Source organism: Vidua chalybeata, chromosome 11 (genome assembly GCF_026979565.1).
Source record: "Vidua chalybeata isolate OUT-0048 chromosome 11, bVidCha1 merged haplotype, whole genome shotgun sequence".
NCBI classification, from domain to species: Eukaryota; Metazoa; Chordata; class Aves; order Passeriformes; family Viduidae; genus Vidua; species Vidua chalybeata.
This window is the reverse complement of record NC_071540.1, coordinates 14,933,244-14,956,770: the sequence shown is the minus strand read 5'-3', so window position 1 is coordinate 14,956,770 and position 23,527 is coordinate 14,933,244. Positions and strand designations below refer to the sequence as shown.

Sequence of the window (23,527 nt, the reverse complement as noted above, 5' to 3'; positions counted from 1 at the left end):
AGCCAGAGTGACTCACACCACAAACCCCGAAATCTGGAGATGGGGAGAAGGGGCATGCAAAGCGCTGGGATGTGACTCTCCCACGGTGGGGCTCATGGGGGAAAGTCGGGCACTTGGCACCTCACCAAAGCCGCAGGCCTCTCAGTGAATAGCTGAAGTCACCGCCGGAGCGGTGAGCCATGCACAGCTCATCCCCGCGCGGCGACCTGGGAGCTGGGGGCACCGCGGGGCCCGGCGGGCTGCAGGGAGGGGACACAGAGCCCCGGCGGGACGGGCCTTTGTCCGGGATGCCGGCAGCCCTGACGGGAACGCGGCGGCGCTGGCTGCCCTTTGTGCCTGGAACAAAGAACAACAGCCAGAGGCTTCCTTTGCTGTCCAGAAGCGGGAAGGAGCCAGAAAGGGAAACGTCACTCGACAGAGATGGGCAGCGTGACTGGTGGTGCCCGGTCCCCTGCCACCGGGCCAGAAACGGGCAGCACCAGCTAATGGCACCTCCCTCGCTCACCCTGCAGGTACAAGCGTGGGCGCGGTGGGGACCCTGATGTCACCACGGGCGGATTTGCCATGCTGCGATGCTGGGCTGCATTCCAGCAGGCAGAGTGGAATGTCCAGCTCCAAAACCTCAGGCATCAGGAGAGGAAAAACCCCGGTAACATTTCCAGGTGATGTCTGGTTTATGCGGATGCACCATGGGCTCAGGACCGACTCGCTGCCCCCAACTGATGGATTTAGTCACTGCAATTTGTCCTGGCTATTTATTTCCACAGGCTGGATTGCTTCAACTCCGAAAGTGTTTTGTCACCTTGAGGAGCTCTGCTTGGCGTCTGCCTTCCTCAGTGAGAGCGGGAGGAAAGCCGAGTATCAGTTCACTTACTCACTTCCCATCCTCTCCTCCACCCAAACTCGTCTGCCCGATGCCAAGACAAAGCCCTGCTCACCCATTTTCCTGCTGCCCCAGGGCTGCAGGTGGGCTCCATCCCTGCGCTGGATTTGGGGCGAGAGGGAGGGCTTCTAGTGTGATGCTGTCGTGGGTGAAAACCCAGGGTCCGGGTGTTTTTGGGATGCCACAGCCTTACAGCCACTCCTGCCAACCTGCAGCCGTGCTGGCACCAAACGGACTGGGGGATGTAACCGGAGATCTCCCGCTTTTGACCGTGCCTTGAGAGATGCGCAGTGGCAGCTCCTCAAGGGGGCTCAGAGGCCCCCTCCCATTTGTCAGGGGGCACTTCGGCACCGCTCACCGGCCCCGCCGCGGTCCCGCATCGCCACCGGCCGTCCCTGCGCGTGCATGTTCCCGATCGGGGACCATTCCTGCGATCCTTGTGCCATCTAGTGGGACCTGCCCCAGCCGCACGGCGGGGTGTCCGAGCGGCAGCAGACCCCGGCCAGAGCCGCCCGGCTCACCCGGCAGCGGAGGAGACCCACATGGGCAATCCAAACGCGCTTCTAAAGAGAAGCAGCGGTCAGTGCTAACAGAGAGACCACGGGCAGGGGAGCAGCCGCGGTCCCCAGGAGACACAGCACCCAGCGGTCCTGAGCTGCAGCCCCCCAGCAGCAGCTCCCACCACCCAGAGATTCGGCTTCTAGCCCCAGTGTTGTGTCAGGGTGCTCAAACTGTCCGGGATGCCCGCGGTGCAAGCTGTGCCTGGCAGCCTTGCTGTGCCTGCAGTCTGCGCTGTGGCCAGCGTGCCTGGGAAATGCGGTGTGCCAGGGATTCCTGGGGTGCACGGGGTGCTGATCTCCACTCTCTCTGAAAGGACACAAGAGATGGAATAAGTTGCTTCAGGAGAAGTTTAGTTTGGACATTAGGAAAAGGCTTTTCACTGAGAATTGTCTGGACAATGTTCTTAGTCACATGGTTTGCTTTCAGGTTTTCCTGCAAGGAGCAGGGAGTTGGACTCAGTGTTTCTTATGTGTCCCTTCAAACTCAGGATAGTCTGATCCTGTAATACCACAGTTTGATGCTATTGCCAGGATGGAGCCAGCATACTCCATGACACCCCCAGTGACCACATCACAGCTCTCCAGCAATGCCAGCTGGCCCAGCTGAGGGAACAAAGGTCTTTTTTTTATCCAAAATGGTTAGGTTTGCCCCAAAAGGCTTCATTTTGTGCTTCATCCTGGCTGCTGGGTCCAACTGCAGGGATGTGGCCATGTGCAGAGTTGCGGGGAGCAGGGATGATTCAGCCACACCAGAGCTCATTGTGGGGCAGCAGTGCCACACTGTGCTTGCCCAGCGCCTGCAGCCACTCGTGCAACATTTCTGGGTCTCAGTTCATGACATAGGGCAACCATCTGCTTCAGTCTGACCTATCCCAAATGGGGGCTCATTGGGAACAGATTTAAGGGGGCCTGCTGGAGAAGGGCGCCAGGATGATGATGCTTGGACCACAGAAGTGGGTCACTGGCCACAGCTTTAGGTGATGCGCCCCAGACCAAGGACGTTTGATATTTGCAAGGGTAAACCCCACAAATCCCAGGATGCTGCAATGCATCCTCGAGCCTGCTGGTGTCACCAAGACACGCATGTCCAAGCAAACAGTAAAGACACGCTTGGAAAAAACTTTGCCGGTTTTAGTGCCGGGAGGGGGTTAAAGCCGCAACCACGCACCCGCAGCTCTGGCCAAACCGCCTGCAAAATCGCTTCACCGGCTGCAAGAGACGGCGCCGATTCCCCTGGCACAAGACGCTGGGATAGGGGCGTTGGAGAGAAAAGCATCCCTCGCCTCCAGCTTTTTGGGGTTGTTTCCAGCAGAAAAAAAAAGTCCGATCTTGGAAAGAACACGCACGAGCTTTGCAGTTTTGCTTCAATTTGATTTGGTTTTTCCTGCTTCGCTCGATCCGGGGGGAGAAAAAGTTGTTGATGTCCCATTGCATCGGTTCCACGTCCCGCGGAACACAAATCCCTCTTGACCGCTAGTATTTCCCAATTTTTTGTCTAAAAGGCATCCAGCAAGGGGAAACAGACAGAGGCAAAATGGTGGTTTGGGGTTTTGCCGCTCGGCCAGGAGGGAGCCAGCACGGGTGTGTGTGGGGATGCAGATGCTGCGCGGCCACCGCTCTCCCGGGGGATCCCGCGTCCCCCGCCGCGTCCCCAGCCAGGCCCGCACGCCGTGGGGCAGACACGTGTGCGCAGCCCAGCAGCAGCCACGGGCAAGGTCCCCAGCCGAGCACACGCGTGTCCGAGCCCCCAGGCCCGGCGTGCGTGAGCAGGGCTGCCCGCAGCCCCCGAGCAGCGGCACCCCACGCGTGCGGCCCCCCCGCCCGTGCCACGGGGCAGGACACGCAGCGCGGCCCGGGACCGGCCCCCGGGCGCGGGCGGGGGGCGGGAGCGGCGGCGGGGGGAGGAGGAGGAGGGGGAGGAGGAGGAGACTCGGCCGCAGCGCCCCGGCCCGCGCGGGCCGCCCGTACCGCCGCCGCCGACACCGCCGGGTGAGGGACCGGGCCGGGCCGGGCTGGGTCGGGCCGGGCTGGGCTGGCGGGCGGGCGGCGGCACCGGGAAACTTGCGAGAAACTTTGGCCGGGAAGGGGCCGCGCCGGGCCGGGCCTGGCCGGGCCGGGCCGCGGCGGGGCGGGCGGGGCCGTGGCGAACCGGGCGGGGCCGGGCCGAACGGTGCCTCCCGGCCGGACCGGGAGGAATTCCGCCGGAGCGGAGGAATGCGGGGCTCCCGCCGCCCGGGCCGCGGCGGGTGAGTGACAGAGCCCGGCGCCAATGCGGAGGCGCGGGGGGCGGGCGGGGCCGCCCCCGCCGGGAGCCCGCGGGGAGGGGGCGCGATCCGCCCGTGCCCGTGACCCACGCGTGCTTCCCGCGGGTGACCGTGGGCCACGCGTGCTTTCCGCGGGTGTCCCATGGATGTTCGTGCTCCACGCGTGCTCCCCGTGGATGTTCCAGGGGTGCCCTGGGTCCACTCGTGCTCCCCGTGGGTGCTGCATGGTTGCCGGTTCTCTGCATGCGTTCCGCGTGTTTTGCGTGGGTGGTTGTGCACCGTCTGTGCTCCCGTGGGCGCTGCTTGTGCCGGGTCCTGCCAATGCCTGGGATTCCTCCAGGAGCAGCCGAGAGAGCACGGGCCTGGGCTTGCTGCTGAGTTTTAGCAAAACTTCACCATTTCAGCGAATATCACCAGAAAATTTAGTTCCTTCCCCCATGCAAATCCAGAACTGCCATCGGCCTCTGTTCCCGCTGCTCCAGCACCGGTTCTCCCAGCCCAGCCGGATTTGGTAGCAGGTCTGGGCTGCACCGTCCCAAAAACCTGCCGGGGCTGCGGGCAGCCGCGGCCGGACCCTGTACTTATCCCATTAGGACGCACAGCAGCCTCCCATTGAGGTTTCCTGGGGCGGTTTGCCTGCCTGGCCGCACCGGGTGTGAGATCCAGGACGGGATGTGAGGTCCATGCCGGGATGGGGACACTCAGCACCAGCCCTTTGTTGCGGCATCATCGGGGAGCACATCCAGCTGCCTGGACACGCGTCCTGCCGCCACGCCACGCCAATCCAGCAGCCCCGGCTCTCCTTCCGGAGCTGTTCCTGCTTTGCTGGCGCCGGATCCCGGCTGTAACCCTCACTGGAGCTGCTGGGGTGCAGCTGAGTACCCCAACTCCAGGGATGGTCTTGGAGGCTCACAGATGATGTCATCAGATGACCTCATGCAGATGACATCATGCGAATAACATGTAGATGTCTTCCCTTCATTGTGGGGTGCTGGCAGAGGTGCCTGCAGAGCCAAGCTGAGACCAGACGCCGGTGGCTGGGCTGTGGGCCGTGGTCCCCATTGGGGCCCTCACTGGTGTCTTCACTGGGGATCTGGCTGGGGCCAACACTTGGCTGCCAGCTGGGGACCTGGCTGGGGACATTGCCAGAGTCCTCACTGGGGACCTGGCTAGGGTCCATCCCAGGGATCTCGTCACTCGGTGTGCCGCTCCCCAAAACCGGGGACCACGCCCTGCCGCCCCTTCCCTCCAGCCACCTGCCGCAGTCCCCAGCTGACCCCTCCTGTCTCCTGCAGGTCCCTGGGTGCAGGACGGTGATGGCCATGCCCTAGGGGAGCCCCGCCATGAGCCAAAGCGGGGCCTCGCGCCTGGCCGGCTCCCCGCCTCTGCCGGGGGGCTCGCTCCTGGCCCTGCTGGCCCCCGAGCCCTCCCCGTCCCCCCCCAGCGGGACACCCTCGCCCGGGCCCCCGCCGGCGTTGCTGGAAGGGGACTGGGAAGGGCGGGAGGAGCTGCGGCTGCGGGAGCTGGAGGAGGCGCGGGCGCGGGCGGCGCAGATGGAGAAGACGATGCGGTGGTGGTCGGACTGCACGGCCAACTGGCGTGAGAAGTGGAGCAAGGTGCGAGCCGAGCGCAACCGGGCGCGGGAGGAGGTTCGGCAGCTGCGGCACCGGCTGGAGGCCCTGACCAAGGAGCTGGCCAGCCTGCGCCGCGACCGCGAGCGGCCGGACGAGCGCCCGCCACGGCCTCCGGCACAGGCCAGCGCCGGCAGCCCGCCCGCTGACGGAGCAGAGGGGGACGCCGGCCCTGAGCAAGAGCCTGTGCGGGATGTGGGGGCTGAGGTGCCCCAAAAAGACAAGGTGGGCGTGCGGGGCTGCTCTGGGTGAGCGGCTGGCAGGGAAACAGGGGAGCTCCTCATTCTTGTCTGCTGCCCATGTGCACCCCCAAAGCACCACTGCCTGTCCTGTAAAGATGAGCAGTGTGGGGGGACTGCTCTTGGGGCAGGACTGGGAGGACCAGACCCCTCTCAGAGCAGTACAGGGTGGTCAGACCCCCCTTGGATTAGTATGGAGGGTGTCAGACCCCTCCAAGTAGCATTTTGGGCTCAGGCCCCTCTTGGAGCAGTACAGGGTGGTCAGATCCCTTTTGGAACAGCACTGAGGGGGGGATCAGATTCCCCAGAGCAGTGTAATGAGGTGATCCAGAGCCATCATAGCCCCATGCAGTGAGATCACCTTGGCACTAGCACCAGTCCCTTTCCTGGGGCTTTCCCTTTGGAGGCACTATGCAAAAATCACTGTGCCAGTACAGGGGATGGTGGCATTGGCAGTGATGGTGGCATCTCCCAGCCACGGGTTGATTGTCAGGGTGTCCATATGGGCTTCTGGCAGGGGTTTTTGCTGAAGGAAGGAGAAAGAGGAGGAGGAAGGGGGAAGCCACACCAGAGTCACCTTAGGGCTTATCCCAGTGGCTGCAGCCATCCCTCCTCTGCTGCTGTTAGCTCTGTCACAGCTCAGAAGTCACTGCTTGGGGTGCCATGCTGTGACAGTTTAGTCCACCTGACAGCACAGCTGCCAAGTGACAAATCTAATGTGGACATCCCCCACGGGCTCCACACTTGCTCCTCAGGAACATCCTGTCCCCTGGAACCCCCTGTGGGTCATCTACTGTGTGCTCAGAGCACCTGGTAAAAGGTCACCCATGTGGCAGTCCTGGGTGAGATCCGTGTCATAAATTGGTTTTAAATTTTTTCATAGCAAGTTTCCAGCATGGCAGGGAGCTGGCAGCAGAGTGTGGTGACGTATGGGAGCTCCCCTGGGAGGGCAAGTTCCTCTTCATCAGCCTTAGGGGATCCCCAGGGAATGGAGGGAGAGATGCTCTTGATTATGGGGTGAGGGCTGGGTGCTGTAGGGGCTGGAATCCCTCTCACCCTGTCCCCTGTGCTGGGCCACCCATGGCGCCACAGGAGCTGGAGCTGATGGAAAACATCTTGACAAGCAAGCAGGACGAGGGCTGGGAGCAGCGGGGCCCCCGGGCCTCCTTCAGCCGCCAGGAGCGAAGCCGCCTGCTCTGGGAGGACGTCAGCGTCGTGGAGGAGGACGCCACCAAAGTCACCGCCCTGAAGCTGAGGCTGGATGAGTCCCAAAAAGTGCTGCTCAAGGAGCGGGAGTGAGTGCTTGGGGCATCATCCTTGCAGGGTGCCAGCTGATACCAGCCTGGTCCCCACTGGGATGGCATGTCCCATGGGGTCCTGCAGTCTGTCACTGTCATCGCCTCTCCCCAGGGACAAGCTGGCGCTCAGCAAGAACATCGAGAAGCTGGAGGGCGAGCTCAGCCAGTGGAAGATCAAGTACGAGGAGCTCAACAAGAACAAGCAGGAGGTGATGAAGCAGGTGAGTGAGGTGCCTGGGGAGCAGAGCTGCCCCAGGGGTGGCCTGTCCCTCACAGGGTGGCACATCCTGGTGGACATGGTGGCCCACAGCCACTTCCCCAAGCCCAGGCTGCTTGTTAAGGGTCTTCATTAGTGTTATTGATGCAGTGGTTCCATCCGTAGAGGCTGGGTGAATGGGTGTGGGCAGGGCTCAGGTGGAAGGTAGGTGTTCACAGCCCCCCTTGGTGCCATGTCCCCCCACAGCTCAATATCCTGAAGGAGATTCATCAGGACGAGCTGGGGCGCATCTCTGAGGACCTGGAGGATGAGCTGGGTGCTCGCTCCAGCATGGACAAGAAACTGGCTGAACTGCGTGCAGAGGTGAGGCCAAACCCCAACGCAGGGGACAAAGGGGGCAGTGAGGGGGGTCCTGCTGCCCCCCAGCCACCCCATGCCCCTGTTCCAGATGGAGCGGCTGCAGGCAGAGAACGCGGCTGAGTGGGGCCGGCGGGAGCGGCTGGAGACGGAGAAGCTCAACCTGGAGCGGGAGAACAAGAAGCTGCGGGCGCAGATCGAGGACCTGGAGGAGGTGCTGGCTCGCAAGCGGCGCCAGACAGCCAGTGCCCTGGACACTGACCTCAAAACCATCCAGGCTGAGCTCTTCGAGAAGAACAAGGTGCCACAGGGGCGGTGCTGTCCCCCACCACTGCATACCTGGGTCACTCTGTTGTGGGGCTCAACCTCCCCAAGGACTCCCTCAAGCCCAAATTTTGCCACCACCCTTCAGTGGATGGTGGTGACCCCGTCCTTGTTCCATCAGCTCCTGGGTCATGGTGTGGGGCAATGGGAGAGATCCCTGGGGAGGGAGGAGGGGACACCCAGCGGTGGGGGTGGCTGTCCCATGCTCAGCCCCCTCCCCATGCCCACCACAGGAGCTGGCCGACCTGAAGCACATCCACACCAAGCTGAAGAAACAGTACCAGGAGAAGATGGCCGAGCTGGCCCATGCCAACCGCCGTGTGGAGCAGCACGAGGGAGAGGTGAAGAAGCTGCGCCTGAGGGTGGAGGAGCTGAAGAAGGAGCTCGCCCAAGCTGAGGATGAGGTGGGAAAGCTCATGCTGGTGGAGAAGGTCAGGGAGCTGTCCTGCTCCCTACACAGCTGCCAATAGCACCATCCCATCCCATCCCATCCCATCCCATCCCATCCCATCCCACAGCTGGATGAGGCCCACAACCAGACGCGGAAGCTGCAGCGGTCGCTGGACGAGCAGACGGAGCAGAGCGAGAGCTTCCAGGTGCAGCTGGAGCATCTGCAGTCACGGTGAGCAGGGGCTGGGTGAGCCATGTGGGGACCAGCCAGGATGGGATGATGTTCTCCTTGCCACCATCCCTCAACCAGCGTCCCCCTGGTTGAACCCCAGGCTAAGCATGGCCAAAATGCCTCCGACATCCTCGGCATGGGCACAGCCATCCTCTGAGCTGTCTTCACCCCACTTTGAGCTGGGTGGCATTCACCTCCCAGTTAAACCAGCACAAGGCTGCCCAGAGACCAGCACAGCTCAGTTTTATGCTGCTTAGGGTGGTACCCACTAGTACCCACAGCCAGGGCAGGCTCCTAGCATCCCACACCAGTTTGGGGAGGTGGGAGCTGAGTTTTCTTGCCCTTAAAACTTTCCCTGGCCCTGCTTTGCCTCTCCAGCAGTAAAGAGCTGAAATGGCTGTGGGATCGATGCCACTGGGGGGGTGTTTATAATCATCCTTTATTTTACTGGGACATCTGCATTAAATCATGGAAGCATAATGGAAGATTCATCGCCCCCCCCAGACTCCCTGTACGCTCAACCCTAAATAATTCATGCTTTCCAGTAAAGTGTGGTGGACTGGTTGGATCTCACTGGATCCTTGGCCTTTGGATTTCAAATTTGATTCATAACATTTCCTTGATGAATTTTCACACAAGGGCACACCACAGGTTCCTGGGAATGGGGAATACTGGGGTTTTTGAGGGTTCCTCAATTTAGGGGGATGACACCTCCGTTCTCTGCAGCCCTGTCTGGGTCTGTGCTGCCCAGCACAGTGATGTCCAGCCATGGAGGGGTTTATCCTGTGCTCCACTCGTACTGAGCACCATCCACAGCCCCCAGTTCCATGCTGGCCCCAGGCTGCGGGGGCTCATCCTGCGCTCAGAGCTTAGCGGGGGCTGCAGGAAGGAAGGAATCTCTCTGGGGTGCAGTCATGCTGTAGGGGTGCAGGGCCCCCCCAGGGCCGTGCTGCCAGCCCCTCCCCAGCAGCTGTCCCTCGCAGGCTGCGGCGCCAGCAGAGCGCCCCGCTTTTCGGCAAGATGCGCAGCGCCCGCTTCGGCCCCGACGACGCTGGGGACGGCACCAGTGACCCCGACGAGGATGAGGACCTGCAGATACAGGTGCCCTAGATCCCAGGGCCAGTGCCACCACCGCAGGACATCCCACATCAGTCCTCTGCATTCAAGTGCATGTCACCATGGGGCCCAGCTGTGCGGTGATCCTTGTATGGGGAAACTGAGGCACGGAGCGGTGGGGAGAAATTTGCCCAGGGGTGCTCCAAAACCCACTGCTTCTTGGACAGTACTGGATGCCCCTTCGGCCGCTGGCATCTCCTGGAACACTGATGTGGCCACTAAAGCCAGCATCACTAAGCAGCCCAGGAGGAGGAGGCACGAGCCAAGAGAGGCACCAAGCTTGGCAGCCACAAACTGCCCACTTCTTTTTATATATATTATATATATGTATGTATTTGTATATGATTTTTTATTATAAATACAGAGCCCAGATGGGCCCAGGCTCTGGTGGTGGTGTGAGCTGCTGGTCTGTCCCCACACAGGAGCGAGGGCGGGGAGGGGACACATCAGGGAGAATTGGCATTTCTTCACCAGCCACACACGGGCCTGGATGTCACCCACTGGCATCCCTGTCCCCGTGCCTGGAGACCAGCCCAGTGTGGGGGTGAAGCCTGTCCCCGGGCCTGTGCAGTGAAAGGTGTTCACCCAGAGGGGCTAACCCTGGGGATGTGCTCAGGTGCTGACCCAGGGGTGCAGAGGTGCTCACCTGTGGGTGCTGATCACCCCAGCACAGCCCCTTCAGCCCAGCCCCCCAGCGCAGGGCCTTGGGGGGCCTTTGGAGGCGCTCAGACACAACCTTATTAAAAATTAATATTTCGGTGAGCTAATCCCCTCGCTCTGCCTTTTAATTGATTGGCTAAAAGCACAGCTCTTTCCTGCTCATGTTTTTTTTTTTTTAATGCCCTTTTATTTCCATCGATTATTCATATTTTTATAGCCCAACAAGTGAGGCCGTGGGGGTGGGGGTGCCTGGGGGCAGTTTTAATGAGAGGCCTGGAAACCAGTCTGGGGGGCACAGAGCGGGGGTGAGGCGACACCTGAGCTGAGGGACGGACAAGAGGCTGCTGCCGCCGCCCGTCAGTCGCTGCGGGGTGTTCACCCTAAAGCCTAGTGATGGAAACCTCTTTCCCGGGCGGCCGGTCGGGCAGCCCGGGGGTGGAGGGAGGGTACCGGGGCGGGGCGGGGCCTGGAGGGGCGGGGCGGGGCCGGGCGGGGCCGAGCGGCTCCGGGGCTCGCAGGACGCGGAGGCTGCGGCGGCTCCGCTCGCACCGGGAGGCCGGGTAAGGCGGGGGAACCGGCGGGGGAACGGGGACGGGCGGAGCGGGTGACACCGCACGGGGCTTGGCCGAGGTTTGGGCTGACAAGTGTCGGGGGCAGACGGCCGGGAGGTGACAACGCCCGGAGGGACGTCCCGGTGGGAGACCGGCCGTGATGGGTGATGAGGGGGTCGGGGGACGCCGGGTGTGGGGGTGCCGAGGTGACAGGTCGGGGGTAGGGGGCAGGAGGTGCCCCCCAGCATCTCTGAGTTCCCTTGGGGTGTGGGGTGGGGTGATGGGGGTGGGGGAATGGGGGGATATTCCCCTCAGAGGGAGCGCTGCCCCGGCCTCTCTCGGACAGCGGGCGGTCCCCAAGGTGCTGTCCCAGTCGGGTTCCCTTGGGTGCTGGGCTTTGGGGACCAGGGCGTCGCTGGCATGGAGGAGCATCCCCGGGGATGGCCCTATTCTGTTTCCTGGGTTACTGCCTTCTACCTGGGACTTCTCCACCTGGGAAAGGAACCTGGTCCCCACCTGGTCCCACCGGTCGGGGCTGGGGGAACCAGCGGGGACCAGGCTGAGCGAGGCCGAGCTCATGGGAGGGCTGGAGAGAGGCTGGGTTACACCAGGGGTGCGAGGTTGGAAGCCGGGGTCCCTCTGGCACCCGGTGCCGGCTGAAACACCCCACACCAGAGCCGGCCTGGCCGTTCCCACTGAACCCAACCCGTGCCCAAGGGCCGGGGCCATGTTGCTGCCCAAGCGAGCAGCCTGGGAGGAAGGAGAGGCAGTGCGAGAGGTGATGGAGACCTGTGGGCGAGGTCTGGTGTGGGTGTCCCCTCGGACACATGTTGGAGCTGGCGGCAGGGGACTGACTGACCACTTGTCTGTGCCACCCTGGCTCCACCGTGCTGGCAGGGGTTAACACCAGACTGTTCCACTCGGATGGTTCAGGCAGCGAAGGGAGGAGGAAGAGGAGGAGGAGGAGGAGGGGAAGGAGGAGGAGGAGGACGACAAGGAGGAGGGGGAGGAAGACGAGGAAGATGTCAGCCGTCGATCTGTCATTTCTCTTTTCCAGCCAGTATGGGGGACACTGCTAGCACCAAGCTGGGCCAGTGGTGAGACAGGAGGGGTAGGGAGGAAGAGGATGGAGAGGGGGGGGCGAAGGTAAAGGCAGCCCCCCCCTCCCAAAATATCCCCCACCCTATCGAGCCATCGCCATGGCGACGAATTTTAACGACATCATCAAGCAGGGCTATGTGAGGATGAAGAGCAAGAAGCTGGGGGTGAGTGGGGATCTTGGGGAATGTGGAGATGTAGGGGGGGAGCACCCATGGATTTGGGGTGCTGGTTTCCCAGTGAGGTGACGTGGACAGGTCCCCCTTGTGGCTTCCTGTGCCCCTGTTTTGGGGTTGAATAAGCAGCCTTTTGGGGGCTGTGGTGGCGGAGGAGTCGGGGATGGCAGGGACAGGCCACTTGTTGGTACCCAAATCATCCAGCAGCCCCAGGGGTCCAGCATCTGCACCGGCCGAATCCTGCACCGAGTAACACCCGTTCACCTGACCCAGGTCACCCAGGGTTTGGGGAGTGTCTGTGAGCCTTCCCTCTGTGCCTCAGTTTCCATGCACACACAGTTTGGCATCGGGAATGCCCCACATTGGGAGGGACTGGAGTTGCTGGGTGCAAATTAGGGTGGTCTGGGAGTGCAGCACCCATAGGTGGGGGGTCAGGGGGTTTGGTCGCCCATCTCCGTGGTTTGGAGCCGCAGCAACGAGCATGCTGGGTAATTTCATGCTAATTAGGGAGAACAAAGAGGAAGCGGGATCGAGGGGAGGGGGACATGCCTGGGGACGGTGGTCCCACCACCCTCAGAGGCAGGGGATGTAGGAGAGGGGACGGGGAAATGCCAGAACAGTGGTCCCCTTGGGAGCTTTGTCTGTGTTCATTAATTAAGCTCTGTAATTAGCACTGACAGGGGGTGGGGGCAGATGATGGCAGCCCCGGCATAGCCCTATCCCCAGCATCCCCTCCTGTCCCCAGGCCAGCAGGGTCAGCAGAACCAGGCACGGGTCCTGCGGATGGGGGCAGGGGGATGTGGTGGGGACAAGGGAGCTCCTCTTGCGCCAAGCAGCCGCCGCGCTCTCTGTCCGGCAGATCTACCGGCGGTGCTGGCTGGTCTTCCGCAAATCCTCCAGCAAAGGGCCCCAGCGCCTGGAGAAGTACCCGGATGAGAAGTCGGCATGCCTGCGGGGGTGCCCCAAGGTGAGGGGGTGCGCTGGAGGGCTGCTGGGCTGCTGCCCGCTTCTTGGGGACCCGTGCCAGAGCAGGTCCTTCCTTGCCTAAATTCGCTGGGTGGCTGTCACCCCATGCGCTCCGGAGGGGGATGCAGCTGGGTCTGGGTGCTGCAGGTGTCAGGGTCTGCGTGCAGCAGGGAACAGGGTCTGGGAGCAGCCCTCGGTGACCCCCCAACTCCTCTGCAGGTCACCGAGATCAGCAATGTCAAGTGCATCACGCGGCTGCCCAAAGAGACCAAGAGACAGGCGGTGGCCATCGTTTTTACCGACGACTCCGCCCGGACCTTCACCTGCGACTCAGGTACGGGGCAGCGCCCAGGGGAGCCGGGATGAGGGTGCTGGGTGGGGCACCCCGGCGTGGCCAGGGTCGCCCAGGGGCTGCCGTGGTGCCTTGCAGAGCTGGAGGCGGAGGAGTGGTACAAGACGCTGTCGGTGGAGTGCCTGGGCGCCCGCCTGAACGACATCAGCCTGGGGGAGCCCGACCTGCTGGCGCCCGGCGTGCAGTGCGAGCAGACGGGTGAGCGCGGCGGGGAGTGCTCGCCCGGGGCTCCGCCTTGCTGCACCCCCCGCTGCTTATTTTATTTTCTATTTTTTTTCCCCTTTCCAGACCGGTTCAACGTGTTCCTCCTCCCCTGCCCCAACCTGGACGTCTATGGCGAGTGCAAGCTGCAGATCACCCACGAAAACATCTACCTCTGGGACACGCACAACCCCCGGGTGAAGCTGGTCTCCTGGCCCCTCTGCTCCCTGCGCCGCTACGGCCGCGACGCCACCCGCTTCACCTTCGAGGCCGGACGGTGAGACGTCACCCTTGCCAGGACAGGGATCACAGCTGTGTGCCCTCCTCCAGCTGGGTGCTCCAGGCAGCGGCACTGCTGGCATCACCACAGGGCAGGCCTGAGGCTGGGGTGATGGCCGTGGCCTGTACAGTGTGCCCAAGGCAGGCGGGGCTTGGAGCTGGTTCTGGGCCCAGATCAGCGCCATGAAGGGGACACAGGCACAGCTCTAACAGTGTGGGAAGCTGCGCCAGCTGTCATCTGGGTGGGTTTTATCATCCCTTGGCTTGAAGACCTTGGTGACATCCTGTGCCCTGTCCCCACAGGATGTGTGATGCAGGAGAAGGTCTCTACACCTTCCAGACGCAGGAGGGTGAGCAGATCTACCAGCGCGTGCACAGCGCCACGTTGGCCATCGCTGAGCAGCACAAGAGGGTCCTGCTGGAGATGGAGAAGAATGTCAGGGTGAGCTCCAGCCCATGCTGAGGGGGGACACAGCTGGGGGAGACACTGGGAGCCCTGTGTCACCCTCCTCCCCCCACATCCACTGCAGCTGCTGAACAAGGGCACTGAGCACTTCTCCTACCCCTGCACCCCCACGACCATGCTGCCCCGCAGCGCCTACTGGCACCACATCACTGGCTCCCAGAACATGGCTGAGTCCTCCAGCTATGCTGGTGAGTGTCCCCACCCCACACTGAGGAGATGCTGCTCCTCCAGCCTCCAGAGCTTTCCCCACCAGGTGAGCCCACCCTCTGTTTTGTCCCCAGGGGAGGCGTATGCAGGCGCCCAGGCCAGCTCGGACACCGACCTCCTCAACAGGTTCATCTTGCTGAAGCCAAAGTCATCCAAAAGTGACAAGCCTGAAGACAGGGAGCCCACATCGTCCCCATGAGCTGGTGTGGGGGGACCGTGGCAGGGGTCCCCTTTTACTTCTCCAAGGGGTGGCAAGGACACAGGCAGTCATCCCTCAGAGTCTCCAGGAGACCGAGCTGGGACACCTTGGTGCCAAGACCTTAGGAAGCAGGCACTGGCTCACGCCCTGGTCTGGCGTTAGTGGAGGCGATGGCTGGCTCAGCCTCAACTGACTTCAAATATATATTGAATACCCGTATTGTAAGAGATATTTCCTTCTCACATGAATGCAAATGTGGTGGCTGCTGAAGAGCTCTTGGGCAGATGCCCAGAGGTTTTTGACTCTTAGGGATCCAACTGGGAGGTGAAGAGAGGTGGGGGGGGGGGGTCAAGAAATCCGGAGTTTTCTGCATGGCAGGAAGGCTGGAGGATCACTCTGCCATGGCCATGGAGCAGCGTCGGAGGATGCAGCTGTGTCAGGCTGATGGTGCAGGGTCCCACCCCTCCATGAAGAGCAGGGTGCTTCTGAGGACACCCTGCCGTCCCTGAGCTGATTTTTGCACTTCTTCAAGCTATTTAAATGCTCGCTCTAGAATTGATATGTCTCAGGAGAAACTGGTTTTCCTTCCAGGGGGGTTGGCTGGGGTGAGTGGCCAGGCAGAGCCGAGCTCCCTGGCTTCTCCCACGCCCACACCCCTCACTCCTCCCACAGCTGTGTCCCCCTGCCATGCCCCTGGTTTATCTGCTGGTGGGCAACCATGGGACTGGTTTTGGCCAGTAGCATCTGTCTCTCAAGGGGCAGCTTTATGGATATGAGAAGCCCCAGGGCAGAGAAACCCATGCTGATGGGGAGAGAGCCACATTCCTCTGTGCATTCCCACAGCCCTCACTTCCTCCTCACCCACTGGAGGTGGAACTGGGCTTTATGTGCTGAACTTAAAAAGCAATTGATTTTTTCTAGTTCTCCTATTTATTGACCTCCTTTAGAAGGGCTATCTTTTTATTGCTGTGCAAACCTTGGTGTTTCTTTGGAGTCTTCTTTCCGTCTGGGTTGGATGCTTGGTGGTTTTATTTCTGCCCTTTAAAGCTCTAGGTCCATGTGTTGGGCACAGGGAGTGTTGTGATGTGGGAATCTGTGGTCTGTAAATACTGTGTTTCAGGGTGGTGTAGCTTGTGGCTGAGGGGACATGGGGACAGAGAAAGGCTGCTCCTCGCAGCATGGCTGGGCACAGAGGGGCTCTGGACCTTAGCACTGCCCAGCAGTGTGTCCTCCCTGGGGTGAGAGGTGGAACTTGCCCTCTTTTCCTGGCTACACACCTCATATGGAAAAGATTTAACATTTGTTACCAAAAATGTTTGGGTTTTCTGTTTTTTAAGGAGTTGCTCAATGAATAAACAACCCTTATCCACATCCACCCTTCCTGTTTGTCTGTTCCATCCAAGCGCGCTCGGGAAGCGCAAGTGGGAGTAGTGCCTGCCAGAGAGAAAAATGCTGATGGGGGGAGATTTCCTGAGGTTCCTGGCAGCACGCTTGGCTCAAGGCTTTGTTCTGCCTCCAGCCGTGGCCAAGACATTTCAAGTGAAGCCCTAAAGCCACTGGGATAGGAAAAAGGGTAAAGGGAGTTGCCACTCTCCATCAAACAACCCTGAGTGGACCAGGATGCCAGCACTCCACTGTCACCCTCACCCCCAGCTGCCCGTGGCTCTGGGGGTGTGCCAGGCCAGTGGTGGCTCCAAGTCCCCAGGTGAAGGAGTTTCAAGGCACACCATCTCCCAGCTCTCCCAGAGCTGGGCCAGGTAAACTATCCATGCCATGACTGCCTGGCAGCACTGGCCTCAAGGTAAGACAGCCATGCCAGCCAGTGTAGTGATCCCTCCAGGGACAGGGACATGGGGAGCCATGCTGCAGCCAGCTCTGCCATGGCAAGGAAATGGAAGCAGCAGCCTGGTTGCAGCAGCTTTTGCCTGGAGGGGAAGGCAATGCTGACATGAGCTGCTATCCCCAGCTCAGTGTGACCCTAACACCACCCCCTGAACCATATCAGGATGAGCACAGGGGCACACACCCTTCCTCCCAGCCCCCATGGTACAGGAGCTGCAGGTATCTCCAGGAAAATGTCACCAAGAAGCTCATCCCAAGTCATGCTGGGCAGTGATGAAGGAAGAGGGGTGACAAAGTGGCTTTCAACCACTACCAGTGGGGTCAAGGCATGGGAACTGCACCTAACTCCAGCCCAGCACACACTGAGGGCAGTGGGCACAAAGAAAAGTATCAGTCAGGGACCATTACTGACAGACCATGTGCCACCCAGCTGCTCAGAAAAGGGTTATACAGCACAGGGGTGGAGTCTGTTCCAGAGGATTCTGTAAGTACAGCTTTGCCTGCCTGGCCCAGCTGGGCTCCCCTGCAGTGCTGCCTTCTGCAGCATCTTGCCCACCCTGGCCTCAAACATCTGCTTTACACACAGCACTGGGTCAATGAACGACGGGCTGCCTGCAGGAGGGTGCTGCTCTCCTCAGGAGATAATGCCACAAGCAGCAATCAGCATCAGCGAGCAACGCTCCCTCCAAAGCAGATCTCATTAAGTTAATGTGTATTGGAGAGAAGTAAATGATGTGACATCTCCTCCAGCAGACTTGGATGAGCTTTCAGAGATAACAGAAAAATTTGGGGGTAAGGCTTTATTCAGCACAGTAAAGAATGGACATGTAAATAAGGTAGGGTTGTGTAACAAAGGTACACGCTTCCCAATCCCAAATACCACATGGCCAAAATCCAACACCAGAACCAAAACTCCAGGATCATTTGGAGACAAAGCCTGTCCCAGCGAAGATGCTCACTGACTGATTCCCTTCCTGTTTTACCCTACACATCACAATGGCTTTCCCTGGGAAGGAGGCCCAGGGAAGAGGCGTCACCAACCAAGTGCTGGGCCAGGAAAGGCAGAAGGAGATGATGGGATGGTAAAAGCCTCTCCCCAGATCTCAGCCAGGCATCACTCACAGCTCACAGTACTCTCTTGCAAGGGCCACCTCAGTTGATAGTGAGGACATCACTCTGGATCTCGTGGCTCAGTTGTGTCTGGAGGTCGCTCAGTTTCTTCTTGAGGCCGGACAGTGCAGACAGGACAATGGTCTCAGGGCGCAGAGAACCACAGGACTCCACGTTGTAATAAAACCTGAGGTTACAGGGCAGGGGCTTAAGTCACCATCACCTCTGCAAGGAGGTGAAAACCCAGACAGCACATCATTCCAGCCCATCCACACCCACAGCAGGGAGATCTGCCTGGAATCCCAACCATCATCATCATCATTCACCTCCCACGCAGGCAGCAGCCAGTGCTGCCCCTCTACAACCATCACACCAACACTCACAACTTCATGGGCTGCAAGAGCACTTCTGAGATTGATTTCTGTTCAGCACTGTGACCTGTGAGCCAGCAGCCCCAAGCCAGGGACTAAGGCTGGCTGAGGTGCATTTGCAGTGCAAATAACACCAGCAATCAGAGCACGAGACATAAACAGGTGAATGAATACCTTAAGCCAGGGTATTTCCCCTGCAGGCCTCACACCTCACCGAGTGTGCACCACCCTCCTGAGCTCATTTTGCCAGGTAGAACTGTCTAGTATCTCCCAGAGGGGAAAACCTGCCACATCTAGGTATATCACCACTTAACACCAACTCCTGCCCTGCTTTTCAGGGAATGTCAGCTCCCTGGGCTGGCAATTTCAGCACAGTGTAGACACTCTTCTATTAATGAGAGCCATGAGATGCACCCAGCCAGTCACCCCATTTTCCAGCTGCAGCACTGCATTCAGCTCCCTACCTCTCTGGCTTCCCGTTGGGGTCGTAGGGAGCCTGAGCGTCCTCATCGTCGATCTCTGAGTACTCACTCTTGGGCCTGGAATCAGAGAGCAGGAGAGGTTACACAGAGCCCCTGCTCCAGCCTGCCCCCACAGAGCCCAGGCACTGCTTGGCCCCAGTGAGTGAACACTGGGGCTCACATACAGCACACAACAGGGTGGTCATCAAACATCAAATCACAGAAATAAGCTCAGTCCCACACTGTGCTTTCTGACTCCTCATTAATGCCACAGAGTCATCCAGCAGCACTGGAAGAAGGGGATCAACCCTGCTCTGCCCAAACTCAGCAAGCCCTGTACTGTGGCTCCATCCACCTACACTGGTAAAATCTGGCAGGTGCTTACAGTGAAGGGATGTTGATTCCCAAAGGGACTGTGTTTATGGAGCCTGCATACTTTTATGGAGTAATGGACCTTGGGTTATCTTTTATTTCTACTTCCCACTGGGCCAGGAAAGCACTGGAGTACTCCAGCACTCAAGTCTGTGAGGCACAGTTGGCTTGGACCCAGCAGGAAAAAAAATTCCTGCACAACAGACACCACCTGCATCAGTGAGCTCCATCCTGATATCCTGCACCTCCACTCCTCTACCAACATCACTGCAATACCTGTGCATCAGTTAGGCAAACACATCTTTCTACCTGCTGCATCCCTTGGTTTACAGAGCACCACACCAGAGAGACTGTGTGGAACCACTTAACCCATGTAAGAAAACCCAAAGCCTTGAGCTGTCTGAGAAGCCAGCACAGAAAATCCTGTACCCACCAAGGTCTCCAGCCGGCCTTCCTCTGCCCCAGAGATGCCCAGAAACACTGATCCCAGCACCCTGTAATCAGCTGCCTGAAAGAAAACTCTATTTCTCAAACAAACCCTCTGCCTGTACAAACCACTGAGATAGATGAAGTGCTAGTGAAGGTGGGATTTCTTGTTACTTGCAGAACCACCCATGACCAAAATAGTGCAGAGGTTTCCATGACTGACAGTTGTTTCTATGACCCTGCTCTGCCAACAGCCTCAAAAAACAACTAGCATGAAAGACTGAAACCAAAAATCATAGCTGGCCTTGGACAGCAGAAGGCTTTGGCTCTGTATTGTCTTCACAGAGAGTCAGATGAACTTGAAAAGACAGACATATCGTCAGGAACTGGCAGCTCCAATATCAAACCTCTTTTGGGATTTTTCCAACTTCTACATATATTTCGCCTAGAACTTCTCAAAAACTGTTTCCTGGTGCCCTGTCTGTTGTGTGCCACACCAGGTTTGTGAGCCTGCCACTGATCAATGTTTACAGCAGCACATCCACCACCCTGCCCAGTCCCTGCCTAAAGCACCTGGTTCCTCACCATGCTGCTGGCTCCAGCGTGCTCAGTGACAGGATGTCTGCTAGATGATCTGGGATACAGAGCCAGGAGCAGCTCAGGTACCCATTCATGAAAAGGGATGCTGGATAAAGTCCTCACCCAAGCCAAAGCAGGGCAGCAGCTTTCCAAAAGTAAAATATGTCACTTTTGGATGAGAAGCTGTGTGCAACTTATGGAGAATGGTATTTCAGAGGAGAGGAAGGGGCCAGAGAGTGAAACCCTGCCACAGCTCAGGCTCCAGGAGTGAGGAGAGGGTATGGCCCATACTGGGCTTCCTCAAGCCAAGCTGAAAAATCAGTCTTGCAACCCAGCCTTTGACTCTTAGCTCTCATAGCAAATTCTTTCATCTCATATGGACCTTTCCTTCCTCAGATCTTACTCCAACCTACAAAACACTTGCACAGGAAAGAAAAAATCAGCAAGAAGTGGTGAAAAAGGGCATGAAAGCAAGGCAAACCAGCAGTGATGGTATGTGAGGTAGGACAAAAGATGACCACAAACCAGTTCACCTTGCGTGCAGCTGCCAACAAGTGGCTGGCCTTGCTACCCAACCCCAGGAGCAGAGTCTGCACAAGGGGATGTGGCAGGCACGCTCCCCATCACTTACTGAGCCAAATTATCCCCAGGGCTGAAGTGTAAGTTGTGGCCTGCTGGAAAACCTTTCCCAGTCCCTGCAGACAGACAGCAGGACATACCACTCCTCTGGTTTGGGGTACACCGTGTGCCTCAGCGCGTTGTCGGGGTCGTACTCGAAGGCCACGCCAGCCGTGGGGTTCCACTTGGCGTGCTCCTTGCCAAAGCCCTTCTTGGCATAGGCCCGCAGCCGCAGCTCCTGCCCCTTCCGCAGCTTCACAATCAGGATGTCTGCAAGAGCACACCGAGGGGAGAAAGGAGTGTGCTGGCTCACACTCTGCAAAGGTAGATTTTTGGTGCACAGGAAGATGTCACCAGCAGCCAGGGTTTGCTTGGATTCTTAGAGGGGCTCAGCTGTGTCCCCAGAACAGCTAAAAAGGAGCTGCACAAGCCCCCAAGGAACAGCCAACAACACACCATTTCACCTCCTTGCTGTCTCTAAGCTGTCACAAGGAGAGACAGAAGCATCCTCTGACACAGGACTTCAGTTCTGGGACAATCTGAGTGGCATTAAGACAAAATGCTACCCCACTCTTGCAGTGACACCAGCTGCTCAGAAGTGTCATATTTACAGCTGCCTTATGGTTGCACAGCTAGTAAATGAAGAATGAGTTCAAAGAACCTGAGAGAAAAGGGAATTTCCACCTACAGTTCTTATTCTCAGTGACCCACCACTCACCATCCTGTTCCACGTAGTCATTGGGGTCGTTGTCTCTGCTCCGAGATGTCACCTGCAGCAGCCAAACAGAACCAAGAAAATTAGGGACAAGATCAGCTTGCATGAGTGCTCCAGCACAGCACATCTGCTTGGTTCCTAAAGTCACTCCCACAGCTGCTAAAGATGACACACAGCACTCAGCCAAAGGCAAGTAACAGACAGCAGGCTCCAGCTGGGCTTTACCCAGGCACACACTGTCACCAGGCAGCAGGAGCAGCCCAGGCTGTGGTGACATCTGGATCCACCTCAACAGTGTACTAGAACATTCTCTCTAAGTCCCTCTGCCTCTGTCCCACTTTGGCACCCTCCCCAAGACAACTGCACAGGAGCTGTTTGGCAGCACTGCCCTGGCCCAGGCTCCTCACACTCTGCCATGCTGAGAGTCAAGAACCAGCAAGCCAGAGCCTCAGGGTAGCCAAGGATTTTGAGACGAGGGGTGCAGGATGAGGCCACAGTGCTTTGCACCCCATCAGACAGCAAGTGAAGGACAGCACAGCAGAGACAAGGAGGGCACTGCCACACATGCTGCTCCTGCAGATACTCCTGCTTTGCTCAACCACTACGGTTTAAGTGGAGCTTTAGGCAACGTGAAATGTGTCTATGTTCCATGTGTTTGCCACCCTGCCTCAGCAGGAGCAGGGAGCTCATCCTTCCCCTGAACTCAGCACTGGTGAGGCCACACCTCGAGTGCTGTGCCCAGTCCTGGCCCCTCAGTTTGGGAAGGACGTTGAGACACTTGAGCACGTCCAGAGGAGGCAACAAGGCTGGAGAGGGGCTGGGAACACAAACCCTGTGAGGAATGTCTGAGGGAGCTGGGGGTGCTCAGCCTGGAGAAAAGGAGACTCAGGGGTGACCTCATCACTCTCTACAACTCCCTGAAGGGTGGTTGTAGTCACGTGGGGTTGGGCTGTTTCTCCAGGCAGCACTGACAGAACCAGAGGACAGTCTCAAGCTGCATCAAGGGAAATACAGATTGGATATTAAGAAAAAGTTTTTCATGGAAAGAGTGATAAAGTTCTGGAATGGTCTGCCAGGGGAGGCGGTGGAGTCACCATCCCTGGGTGTGTTTAACAAAGCCTGGATGTGGCACTGGGTGCCAGGGTTGAGTTGAGGTGTTGGGGCTGGGTTGGACTCGATGATCTTGAAGGTCTCTTCCAACGCAGCGATGCTGTGAGTGCAGAGGGTGGCACTGACCGGGATGACGCGCGGGTTGTTGGAGATGAGGTCGCGAGATGTCACGTGCCGCGTCTGGTCCTCGTTGCAGCGAACGTCCAGCGTGAACTCCACGGAGCACTCGGGGCAGAACTCATCACACGTGCAGTCCTGGCACACACACACACACACACACACACGGGTTCTTTATGCTAGAAACTGCCAGAGCTCCCCATCAGAGCAAACACCCACCACCCTCCAAATGATTCCCCGCAGCATCTCGCTTGACTCACTCTGGAATATTGCATCTTATCCACGATGTCATCGCTGGTGAGCGGGATGAGACCTGTGGGAAGCAGGAAACCAGAAGAATGTCTGAGTCAGACCACAAGAGCCCCTAGCCCTGATTTTGCCCAGAACACACCTTCATCTTCCTCCCCAGCCAGTACTCACCAAGCCTGTGTGCAATGAATTCATCGTGGAGCACCGAGGAGTTGGCGTCTATCTGGACCCAGTCAATGGCTGCAGAGAAGAGAAAGTCACAAACTGAGAAATACTCATGTGGGGAAAAGCCAGCCTGCGAGGACACAGAAAACATTGCAGAGACACTGAGGCAGCATCTGCAGGGCACAGTAATGGCTGAACACGGGTAAGGAGAGCCAAAAGCAGAGAGGAGGTGTGGGAGAACACAGAGGGCAGCCCAAGGCACTGCGACCACAGGCAAGTGAAAGGCCTCACCTATGATGGGGACTTCAGCGATGAACACCCTTCGAATGGAATTTGCCACCCTGAGGGAGGGAAACACCCGCGTTTGGCTATGAGGGAGCGTGAGGCTGCAGGCCCGCACAGACCTGGCCGAGGCTGCTGCGGGCCTTTGCCTCAGAGACCCTGCCCGGCCGCACCGGCGGCGCCCACGGGGAAGCCGGGTCCATGGGGCCGCCCCCGGGGCCTCCCGCGGCCGCTTCACCCCCGGGCCTGTCCCCCCCGGCCCCGCGGCGGTGCTCACGCCAGGTCCGTGTTCTCGATGATGAACTTGACGTTCTCGTCCGTCAGCTCGGTGATGCGCACGGTGGGCTGGTTGGCGTACGGCATGGCCGCGCCGCGCCGCTCCCGGCCCCGCTCCCGCCGCCCGGAGCGCCCGCCCGGTCCGTCCCCGCCCCGCTCCCCCCGGCC

The 23,527-nt window shown here is 59.2% G+C and overlaps 3 protein-coding genes across 4 annotated transcripts; 2 read left to right on the top strand and 1 right to left on the bottom strand.

Annotated features, from left to right (window-relative positions):
* Nucleotides 1–3,385: 3,385 nt before the first annotated feature.
* On the top strand, nucleotides 3,386–9,898 carry CCDC102A (coiled-coil domain containing 102A). Of its 2 annotated transcripts, XM_053953259.1 has the most exons (9): nucleotides 3,386–3,432; nucleotides 5,003–5,563; nucleotides 6,670–6,872; nucleotides 6,988–7,096; nucleotides 7,339–7,455; nucleotides 7,541–7,750; nucleotides 8,007–8,177; nucleotides 8,292–8,395; nucleotides 9,379–9,898. In XM_053953259.1, exons 2-9 carry the CDS (start codon nucleotides 5,051–5,053, stop codon nucleotides 9,503–9,505), a joined length of 1,554 nt encoding a protein of 517 aa, XP_053809234.1. In that variant the 5' UTR covers nucleotides 3,386–3,432; nucleotides 5,003–5,050; the 3' UTR covers nucleotides 9,506–9,898. The 2 variants fall into 2 exon arrangements, with proteins under 2 accessions (XP_053809234.1, XP_053809235.1); XM_053953260.1 differs by lacking the exon at nucleotides 3,386–3,432 and having other exon boundaries at nucleotides 4,778–5,563.
* A 766-nt stretch (nucleotides 9,899–10,664) lies between these two features.
* Nucleotides 10,665–16,037, top strand: DOK4 (docking protein 4). Its single transcript, XM_053953235.1, has 9 exons — nucleotides 10,665–10,731; nucleotides 11,780–11,987; nucleotides 12,856–12,963; nucleotides 13,182–13,296; nucleotides 13,393–13,512; nucleotides 13,603–13,792; nucleotides 14,098–14,236; nucleotides 14,325–14,448; nucleotides 14,542–16,037. Exons 2-9 carry the CDS (start codon nucleotides 11,922–11,924, stop codon nucleotides 14,664–14,666), a joined length of 987 nt encoding a protein of 328 aa, XP_053809210.1. The 5' UTR covers nucleotides 10,665–10,731; nucleotides 11,780–11,921; the 3' UTR covers nucleotides 14,667–16,037.
* Nucleotides 16,038–17,203: 1,166 nt separating this feature from the next.
* POLR2C (RNA polymerase II subunit C) lies at nucleotides 17,204–23,478 on the bottom strand. Its single transcript, XM_053953195.1, has 9 exons — nucleotides 23,361–23,478; nucleotides 23,093–23,142; nucleotides 22,808–22,876; nucleotides 22,648–22,700; nucleotides 22,397–22,525; nucleotides 21,164–21,215; nucleotides 20,547–20,715; nucleotides 18,454–18,528; nucleotides 17,204–17,805 (listed from the first exon to the last, which is right to left on the bottom strand). The coding sequence occupies exons 1-9, from the start codon at nucleotides 23,444–23,446 to the stop codon at nucleotides 17,661–17,663; spliced, it is 828 nt and encodes a 275-aa protein (XP_053809170.1). The 5' UTR covers nucleotides 23,447–23,478; the 3' UTR covers nucleotides 17,204–17,660.
* Nucleotides 23,479–23,527: the final 49 nt, after the last annotated feature.

Bases quoted from the DNA above. Each gene is read 5' to 3' on its own strand.
- CCDC102A (XM_053953259.1), top strand. From the start codon at position 5,051: ATGAGCCAAAGCGGGGCCTCGCGCCTGGCCGGCTCCCCGCCTCTGCCG. The intron at 6,873-6,987 runs GTGAGTGCTTGG...GCCTCTCCCCAG, and splicing joins GTGCTGCTCAAGGAGCGGGA to GGACAAGCTGGCGCTCAGCA. The intron at 7,097-7,338 runs GTGAGTGAGGTG...GTCCCCCCACAG, and splicing joins AGCAGGAGGTGATGAAGCAG to CTCAATATCCTGAAGGAGAT.
- DOK4 (XM_053953235.1), top strand. From the start codon at position 11,922: ATGGCGACGAATTTTAACGACATCATCAAGCAGGGCTATGTGAGGATG. The intron at 11,988-12,855 runs GTGAGTGGGGAT...TCTGTCCGGCAG, and splicing joins TGAAGAGCAAGAAGCTGGGG to ATCTACCGGCGGTGCTGGCT. The intron at 13,793-14,097 runs GTGAGACGTCAC...CTGTCCCCACAG, and splicing joins TTCACCTTCGAGGCCGGACG to GATGTGTGATGCAGGAGAAG.
- POLR2C (XM_053953195.1), bottom strand. From the start codon at position 23,446: ATGCCGTACGCCAACCAGCCCACCGTGCGCATCACCGAGCTGACGGAC. The intron at 22,877-23,092 runs GTGAGGCCTTTC...TCTTCTCTGCAG, and splicing joins CGCTGAAGTCCCCATCATAG to CCATTGACTGGGTCCAGATA. The intron at 22,526-22,647 runs GTGAGTCAAGCG...TGTGTGTGCCAG, and splicing joins ATAAGATGCAATATTCCAGA to GACTGCACGTGTGATGAGTT.